General features: G+C 40.0%; 1 protein-coding gene across 1 annotated transcript in view; it reads right to left on the bottom strand.

Annotated features, from left to right (window-relative positions):
- Window positions 1-10,048, bottom strand: part of RYR3 (ryanodine receptor 3) — a 331,058-nt gene that overhangs the window by 6,089 nt on the left and 314,921 nt on the right. Inside the window, exons 94-99 of the mRNA XM_015595855.2 lie at window positions 9,032-9,162; window positions 5,746-5,788; window positions 5,133-5,260; window positions 4,652-4,712; window positions 4,201-4,347; window positions 1,096-1,230 (exon numbers count right to left, since the gene is read on the bottom strand). Of these exons, the coding sequence (XP_015451341.1) occupies window positions 1,096-1,230; window positions 4,201-4,347; window positions 4,652-4,712; window positions 5,133-5,260; window positions 5,746-5,788; window positions 9,032-9,162 (645 nt within the window). The remainder of the gene's footprint in view (window positions 1-1,095; window positions 1,231-4,200; window positions 4,348-4,651; window positions 4,713-5,132; window positions 5,261-5,745; window positions 5,789-9,031; window positions 9,163-10,048) is intronic.

The raw sequence follows: 10,048 nt of genomic DNA, 5'->3' as shown, positions 1-10,048 counted from the left end.
GAGTGTTACATTTAGACTTTAATGATATTTTCTGCACATTTAAAAATTTTGAGCCATTTGATACATAACAAAAGATTTCCTTTAAGGTATCCATAAGTTAAAAGACTTTTAAGCCCTGATGGGTGTGGCATACATGCCAGATATTGGTTTTCCTTCTTTTAATTTTAAGAGTGCTCGTGTGGACTTCAGGCCAGGCTACAGCCTCCCGGAGAAGGCCCCATCTACTTCCGCATTCTCCGTACACCCGGTAGGGCCAAGATTCCCATAACGTCTTGGGAAATAGACTGTCTCTCTTTCTGTGCTATGTGTGATCCAGTGCAAGCATCTGGGAACTGGCTCACAGAGCAGGGTGCCCTCTGTCTCTCCTGACCAGATGGGTTTGGTTCAGAGGAAAAGGCAGTCTCACAACTGAAAATTCAAAAGCCAAGGGCAGCATGGAAACGGGTGCCGGTCACAGGAGCGTTCCGCCCCAAGAAAGCATAGGAAAGTTTTTAGCCAAGAAGTCTTACCCATTTTCTAGAGAAATGGTCACAGCTGGGGCAGTTCCCTGTCACTGACACACATGTTCTTTTCCTGACATCTACTCACTATGCACTTACAGAGGTGCTGCTGCAGCTGTGCAGGCTCACCCTGAGCTGTGCCCTTCTTTCCCACTTGGGCCTGTCCTGATGGGGCTGCCCCTGACCTGATCGTACTGCTGTTATATTTTTCAGACTATGGTGGCTGAAAGAACCCGTGCTGGCTTGCTGAAATAAATTGAGCAACAGATTCATGGGACTTTCATCCAGCTCTCAGAGACAAAGAATCATAAGCTTGCCTTCCAAGAAATTTAGATACAGGTCCACTCACACTTAGGTACAAACAAATGTATGTGAATGATGACCTGCCCTGAGGGTGTGCTTCTCTTTCCACCCAGCCTTAGGCGAGTACTCCTGAAACCCATTTCCACCACTTCCACCTTTCTAGAACACTTGTTGCCTTTGGATGAGACATTATATTCTCCTCTATAACTATCACTCTTAGTTCCCCAAACCAACCACAGCCCTTCTTTCCCAACAAGGCTGGGTGACCAGGCAGTCCTGAGTGGGCTCTTACCGTCATCATGTCATCACACTTCATATCGGGCTCATCATCATCTTCACTCTTGTTGTAGAACTTGCGGAAGAAGTTGAAAGCCACCACAGTGTAGAGATAAACCACCACAGCCAGGAGACCGACAGTCAAAACCAGCTGGGAGGGGACAGAAAGAAAAAGGAGGTGGGTCTTCTCCACGTTAAAGGTCCATGGGGGACCCCAAGAAAACAGGAAAGGTGAGGATGAGCTAGGGAGAAAGGAGAACGAGGAGGGAGTGGGCAATAAGGACCGAGATACCGCAGGTGGGGAAGGAAAGCGGAAACCGCAGATAGAAACAGGCTATTGGGAGAAAAGGATGATGGGGAGTTATGGACTAAATTGTGTCCTCCTTACCCTCCCCCTAGTCATATGTTGAAGCCCTAACTTCCAGTACCTCAGAATGTGACTGAATTTAGGTCTTTAAAGGTATAATTACATTAAAATTAGGCTGTTAGAGTGGGCTCTATTCTAATCTGTTGTGCATAAGATGAGGAGATAGGACACAGAACAGACAGCTGCATGCACAGCAGGATGATCAAATGAAAAAGCAGCAGGAGGGTGGCCAGGTGAGAGCCAAGGAAAGACACCTCAGAGGAAGCAAACCTACTCACACCTTGATCTTGGACTTTCAGCCTCCAGAACTGAGAGGAAATAAATTTTTGTTGTTTAAGCCACTCAGGAGGTGGTATCTCGTTAAAGCAGCGAAAGCAGACTAATACCTCGGGTATCGAATTGGGCCTATGTAAACTACAAAGGGATGTCAGGGTTGAATAGTGAAGGTGTCATGAGTAGGGTTACCTTGTTTTTTTTTTTTTTTTTTTTTTTTTTTAGAGAGAGAGCAGTGACCTGAGGTTTCATGATGCAGCTTGTACTCTAACACTGCTTCTCAAGAAACTAAAGGTTCTTTGGATTGGTAGGTCTCGCTACATGATGCTATTTCATAAATAACCATGAACTTGATAACTGTCACAGTTTTCAAGTTATAAGAATTGTTTATGATTGTTGAGCAAAGCAACACTTTTCATAACCAAGAAATCTGCCTAGGACCTTTGTAGGGGTCATTGGGCATGTTTATTTCCCACCTTTAGGAGGTACCATAAATGAGGAGCAAACAGGGCCTGCTCATCTAGCCTATAAGAGGGACTAGGTGCTGAGTTGGAGCTATGAAGATCAATAAGATATAATCTCTGTCTTCAGGATGCTACACCTAAGGGAGCAGGTGTGAGTGCTAAGATAAAAATTGAAGTTTCAATATCTGAGTAAAGGAGAAGAAAATAATTCTAAAAGAACATATTGTAGGACTGGTATTCCACAGATCACACTTTGGGAAACACTGCCTTTACAGCAGGATGAAACTTTCCAAGACACAATGTAAAAGTACACAATGCCCTTTTTCCAAGGAACTATAAAGAAGCATTTAACAGCTGTATGCAAACATCTGTAACACAGCTTCTGTTATTATCCCCTCAAATTTTAGTTCTTCTATGTGGCAGCAGACTTCTACCTCTAGCTTTCCTCCATTCTTTTTACCACCAACGAAAACAAGAAACATTGACTGTTGCTACTACCAGAAACCTAGAAGAAATAAACCTAATACCTGATGATCTAGCATCTTCCATTTTAGAATGATTAAAGGTCAACTTGGCTTTTTCTTCTGTTTGGAATTTTTGTATTTTTTTTAAGGTGTACAACCTCATGATTTAATATATGCATACATTGTAAAATGATGACAGCATTCAATATACCCATCACCTCATACAGTCACCATCTCTGTGTGTGTGGTGAGAACACTTAAGATCTACTCTTAACAGATTTCAGGTATACAGTATAGTATTTCTAACCATAATTACCATGCTTTACAGTAGAGCCCCAGAATTTATTCATCTCAACTGGAAATTTGTACTCTGACCAATGCTCCCCATTTCTCTCACCCTCCAGCCCTCGGCCACCACTATTCTTCTCTGTATCTATGAGTTCACCTTTTTTAGATTTCACATGTAAGTGAAATCGCACAATATTTGTTTTTCTATGTCTGGCTTATTTCACTTAGCATAATGCCTTGAAAGTATATCTGTGTTACAAATGACAGGTTTTCCATTTTTATGATTGAATAATATTCCATCATATGTATATGCCACATTTTCTTTATATGTTCTTTCATTGATGGACACTTAGGTTGTTCCCATATCTTGGCTATGGTGAATAATGCTTTAGTGAACATTGGAGTGTAGGTATTTCTTCAAGATACTTATTTCATTCCCAGAAGTGGGATTGCTGAGTCATATAGCAATTCTATATTTAATTTTGTGAGGAACCTCCACACTGTTTTCCATAATGGTTGTACACATTTTCACTTCCTTCTCTTCTCCCTCTGCTATACAGAAGTTTAGAGATGTGAGAGAACATGTCTCATTCATGGAATTGCATTTAATGTGGAATGAAATGCTAAGGGGTTTGAGTTTGTTGACAGAAGGAGTCATGAGAAGATTTTAATCAAGGGATTCACCCTGACAGTACTGTAGAAAACAGACTGGAAGTGGCAATGACTGTATAAATACATCTTTTAATGTTTACTATGTCTGTATATAGACATACAGTTATATCAACTTTTCAACTTTCTATATATATAGACATATACACATACATAGCTATTTATGTGTGTGTGGGTATACGCATGTCTAAATCATTGGTTCTTAGTTGAAAGCGTGCATCAGAAGTACCTGGAGAGTTTTCTAACTATATATGACCACTAGCTAACCCCCAGTGAGTATAGCAGATCCATGGAGGAAGAGGTAGATCTGCAAAAGTTCTCCACAGTGATCTGATATGTCCATCACCTCCTTTCTTCCTCCTCTTCCCTGGTTGATCTAAACGTTAGGGGTTTCTGAACCAAGGTCTTACGCCTCTTAAATGATGGCTATAATTTTAATTGGCTGCAATTTTATAAAAACAATCGCTCTTAATTCAAAGGGGTATTATACACGATGACAAACACCTTCCTGTCATACACTAGTTGTATTACCTGTGTTATTTTTTTCCTACCCATATCTAGATCCATCCTGTTCTGCATTAGTAGAAACCCAATACCTGTTTGCCATTGTGAGTTACAGATGACAGAATAGTCCTCAGTGTCTTGAAGCCCATGGCGATGTCCAGCAGATGAGCAGCGAAGAAGAAGTTATTGTAGTGGCCAAGGATGGACATGGTTGTGTACCAGGCAAGGTAGAGAAAGGACTGTGGAGATAGAAGACATTTTAGCAGCTTTTCAGGCATTCATGCCTCCTGATGTGCTCATCAAACCATTTTTTTCTTATCTTTAGGGAGAGAGGATACAGGGTTTTTAGAATTGCCAAGTGAAACCACATCTGTCTTACACTACTGCACAGCGAAAAGTGTCCCCAGCACCGTTCAGGCTCTCTGTCTTTGGAGTAATCCCCGAATCTTTCTGGGAATCCTCCCTAGCTTGCTTCCCTGTGGCATCTACTGACATCCCTTAACCCAGGGTATAGAATATTGTTTTTCCAGATGCCATACTTACGTTGTCAGTAAAAACAACTCCTAGCTTCCAGATATGGTACTTCATGTCGATGGAACTTAGCCTAAAGGGGGACAAATAATTTAAAAACATAAATGTCAAGATTTAGTTAAGTGTTTAATAAGAGGGGCAAAATTAAGTTTGTTTGTTTTTCTCTCAGGTTTAATAATCTAAATACGGCTCTGAGCTTTATCAAGTTGTGTGTGTTCCTCATGAGACCAAGAATGGGTGAATCACACACACATCCTGAAATTTTAATTAGTCTGTTTCAGCTCTGTCAGGCATAAAAGCTGATAGGTCCTTAAATTTTTAAAGCAGTGTTCTCTCAATATGTTAGAATCTAGAAGAAACACATAAGCCAGACTAGAGCCTGAGAAAACAGATACGATTGAGATTTTTTTTTCCCCTAGCATAGTGAAAAGGGCTGGAAAATCAAAGGATCCACTTTAGCTGGACTTTGGATTTTAATTCCTAAGCTCTGTACCATGACACTAGAGACGCCGCCTCTGCTTTCGTCTCTTCTACTGGGCTAAAGTCAAGGGCATTTTTGTCCAAACCCAGGAGTTCAGCAATGCGTTCTGCTCCATAAAGATCTCCATACTTGTTGATCACCTAAAGCAGAAAGGATGACAGGGTGAGTTTGGGCCACATGTCACCATCAATATTGTCTCTAGTCCCAGTATCTTAAGAGTTTTGCTACACTGGACTCTTCCAAGAGGTTAATAAAATTATGATTCAAAATGTAACAAGAAAACAAAGAGAAAAAAATATGCCCCCCCCTCGCAAAAAAAAAAACAAACAAACAAACGATAATGGCAATTAAGTGAAAACTGCTTTTCAAACTGATACTCTTTTGGGAAGTGAGAAAAAACCTAGTATGCAGAAAACAATGATTATTTTAAGCTGTTTAAGGCAGATGAGTATAGGCATGGAGCCAAAAACCTACACATGTTCATGTAAAACCCTTTCTATGACTTAATGTTCTCGAGAAACCATCATAAAAGTAACATCAAATTTATTCATGTTTGTATATGGAAAACAAAATCGATTACATTTCTTTGTTGGTGATGGAACTCACCCCCACTGAAAGGGCATACCTTTCTCTTTACAAACTTGTCCCAATAGTTATTAGGAAAAGATCTGAAAAAGAAAATGAAAAAGGGAGTCTCTTAACATCAAGGCAAGCACATCAACTAACTGCAGTTTGAGTGTCTGAATCTGTAATTCCTTTTTGGTTTTTGTCCTGCTCATTGAAGAATTCGATGCCTGATTGAAGTTCAGAGTCACCACAGGACTAACTGATTTATGGTTCCACTGCTTTGTACTGACTTCTAAAACACTTGGAAAGCCCCTCTGCATTTTCTACCTCAAAATTATGGTGAAGAGCCAGGAATTGTGATGATGGGATTCGATAGAAGCAGATAGATATTTATGGATCCCAGTATAATTAGAAGCGGAATCCTGTAGGAAAACATACATTCATCCTTCATTCATTGAGTACCTAGTTTATGTCAATAACTGGGGTAGATGCTGGGGATACAGTGGTACAACGTATAGACAAAGTCCCTAACTATATGAAGTTTGCAGTCTGAGAATTTCTACAGGGGTTTTCTTAACTCTATTCTCCATTCCCATATAATTCCTGGGGGGTCTGCTTTCCTCAGTGAATTACATCCCTCTCTCCTTTGGAGTTGGTTCCCTATAACATCTCATACCTAACCCCGCCACCACCCGAGGGGTCTTCTTTCTTCTGCCTGGCAGCTTCTACCAGTTTCACTGCAGATAGTTTCCTACTGTTAAAGGCCAGAAACAACTGTCACTGTCCAATGTGTTGTCAAAAACCATTTAAAATATTTCGTTCCTCTCTAGAATGACTGAACCTTCCTGGGACGGTTGCTTGTGAGGCTAGTTCACAGCCACGAAACTTCTGGCCCTTGGTACATGCATCCTTAACTTCTGTTTTCCTTTAGTCTTTGTTAGATCTTGGACACAAAGCCCCCTATTCTAGAAACCACCCAAGTTCATGGCGAGGAAGTGGGAGCCTCCCTCTGTTCATGGACCTCTAAGAAGAATGTCCTTGGCAAATGCCACCTGTGCCCAAGAGGGAGGCAATCTTTTTTAAAAAAATTTTTTTATAGTTAAAATAGTTTCTTGGTCTTAAACATCCAAATGCCACTTAAAAGCAATGAACAAATGCTGGGTTTACAGAGTAAACTGCTAATCAATTTTATCTCTGGGGGGATGGAGATAATTATGTTGACTTTCTTCTTTGTATATTTTTCTGCTACTTGATTTTTTTTCATGTATTTCATTTTGTTTCAAAAAAAAACAACAACAACAAAAAACAAAAAAACAACAAGTAAAAACCAAGCCAGGCTTCCTCTGTCCACACTGATATCTCTCCTTTATACAAATGGTCCATAACGTATTACAGCCTTGGTCACATTTTGTTGGAAGTGGAAAATTCCACAAGTAGTAAAGGGCCATTGACCGAAGATTCTGGGCAAGACTCTTTTGCAGATGACCTCACTTTGCTCTGAGCATTTTTGTCCCCTGACTAGGTATGTAAGCTCCTTGAAGGTAGAAACCATATTTTTACTTGGTTATATTCCTTAAAGGCGGGGGTAGACAAAAGAAACTTCAGAAGGGAAATGCTTAAATAAATGATAACTCTATACGTGAATGGTCAAGAAAAATAGTATAAGATGCTCCACCTCTTTAGAAATCAGGGGAATGCACAATGAGATGCCCTGCACACCTACCAGATTAGCAAAACTATCTGACAACAAGTGCTGGCAGGAAAGCAGAGAGCAAGAACTCTCATACAGTGTTGATTGGAAGGTAAATTGGGACAGACATTTGCATAACCTACTTACTGTTCAGCAAATTTTTCTGCTGGGTCTCTACTCTAGACAGACTGTGCATGAATTATAAAAATGTTCACTGTAGCACTGTTTTTAATAGCCAGAAACTGAAAACACTTGAAATATCCACTGTTGGGAAAGTGGATAAATACACGATAATATACTCATAATGAGTTTTGAAAATGACAAAGCCATGGCTACACATATCAACATAGGTGAGTTCTCAGACATAGTACTGAACAAACAATTCAAATGACAGTACAATACACATAGTATAATTCCATTTATATAAAGTTAAAAAATAGTCAAAATGAAACAATATCTAGGGACACATACCTAAGTGGTAAAACTATAAACAAAAACGAAAGAATGAATATCCCCGAAGTCAGGAAAGCAGTGTGCTGGGGGGTTGGGGGATATGATCAAGGAGGATAACGTCTAGGACTTTGAAGTTTTCAGCAATGTTCCATTTTTTAACCTTTGTAGTTCATTTTATAATACTTTAAACATATACATACATTTATCTTTATATGTGTCTTTAACAATATTAAAATATTAAAATATTAAAACAAAGCTCTCCATGATATATAGTTAACTGAAAACAACAGGTTACAAAGTATGACATGCTCTATGATGCCATTACTGTGAAAAAAATTTACGGCTCATGTATCAAAAAATTTTAAAACAGTTATTAATAGTTATTTTAAACATTTATGCATTTTCCTACTCATGGACATTTAAGCCAGTTCAAATTTAAAAAATTAGCAAATGTCCTCGGGACACTGTAATGTTCTTGTCTCATTACCTCTCTAGGATAAATTTCTGGAAACTGAACTGCATTTTTACAGGGACTGTTAGGCCATTACACCTTGTGCTACAGACATAAGCATTATGGATAATTGCAGAAAGCTTACCAAAGAATTAAATTACTTAATATCCCCAAGTTTCTGTACAGTAATGACACAGGGTCAGAAACAGGCTTAGTAGCTTTTCTTATTTGAAGAGACTGGCAGAGACCAGGAACAGGCCTTTGATTTGCATGCTCACTTTTTTTTTCCTAAGAGTAGAGTCTTGTCCTTCTAGGGACTATTTTAGAAAGTTCAGTTGTGCTTTTCTAGAGCTGCCTCTCTGTTTGCCCGACCATCTTCGGATAAGGAGCAGTTTTATTCCCCGAGGGGTCTTGGTTCTTGTTTCTAGATGTGCATATTTTAATTGGCACAGCTCAGAGTTTCAACATGGTCACCTTTGTTTACCTATCTAGCCCTATTTCGTTTCTTTCAGAACATTACCTTGCAACTCTCATTTTCACAATTGTGAATGCACCGGCATGAAATGGCCATTTTTTAAATAGAGAAAGGGAATGAATAACAGCTTGATATCTACCGTGTGCCTGGCACTGGGCCAAGCATGAATACTGACTGTAGGAGGTGGTAGTCTTATCCCTCTATTACTGAAGAGGAAACTAAGGCTTAGATGGTTTGATTACGTTGGGTGTGTGTGAGTGTGGGTGGGTACTTACGGTGTGTTGATTACCAAGCGGTCCCATTGCCCCTTGATGTCATCTTCAGATGGTTGTTCAGTGATATATAGGCCATCAAACTCCAGCTTCCTGGCAATTTCTTTTTCCCTTTTGAATACAACCAAAGGGACCTAGGAATGGGAAGACACTGGTTACTTAGAGAAGGCTTTGTAATTAAAGCACCCTCTCTCAAGCATTTCTTACAAATCAGCCTTCCACCTTCAGGGCTACAATCTCTTTGAAGTAGGATTCTTAGGGTACCTAATTGGAGGTCCAAAGTCATGTCTCTTCTCACTTTGGCTAATACACCCCCCCTTTTCAAAAGCTGATGTGATTTGGGCCACCATTTAAGGTTTGGGTAAACAGCTGATATTAATGCAAACTGGACGCCTTGACCTGTCCAGGTGAGAAGGCCATATTTAGATGAGCCCCTGGGCCAAATGAGTTAAAGTCTCCTAAGACTTCTAGGCTGGAGCTAAACTACTCTAGGAATTGATTGGTCAGCCACAGGAATACCATGAAAAATTCCAACTCCCTTCTATGGCTAGGATCATAGTTATCTTATGGCTTTGAAGTCTGGTTAATGAAACATGGTTTGATAGAATGAGAGGGCTCACTGGACCATGCACATAGCCTTTCGGTATTGAGGTTTTCTTCCTGAGATTCTTTCCCAGAATTCCTGCCAGGGAGAAGCACACTTATTTGTTCTCAATTCTCTTTCCCCATTCTCTTATAGTTCTAGCTTTAGACTAGATACAGCAGCATGGCTATAAAGACCTACAACCAAAGAGGTACACAGGAAAGGGTGGGAAAATAATCCACTTGCCTCAACCATCACCACACACACACACACACACACACACACACACACTTTAAACACAGGACAGAGTTAGTGAGATCAGAGGATACTATTGAAATCCCAGAAGTCAGAATAGCCAGAGCTCTCGCCAGAAAAGCTGAATTCAGACAGAACCAGGCCTTCTCATTCAGCTGGGAAGCCACTGGTTACTTAGCAAC

This window comes from Pteropus alecto, unplaced genomic scaffold (genome assembly GCF_000325575.1).
Source record: "Pteropus alecto unplaced genomic scaffold, ASM32557v1 scaffold86, whole genome shotgun sequence".
Classification (NCBI taxonomy): Eukaryota; Metazoa; Chordata; class Mammalia; order Chiroptera; family Pteropodidae; genus Pteropus; species Pteropus alecto.
The sequence above is the reverse complement of the archived record's forward strand: the minus strand, read 5'-3'. Positions and strand labels throughout refer to the sequence as shown.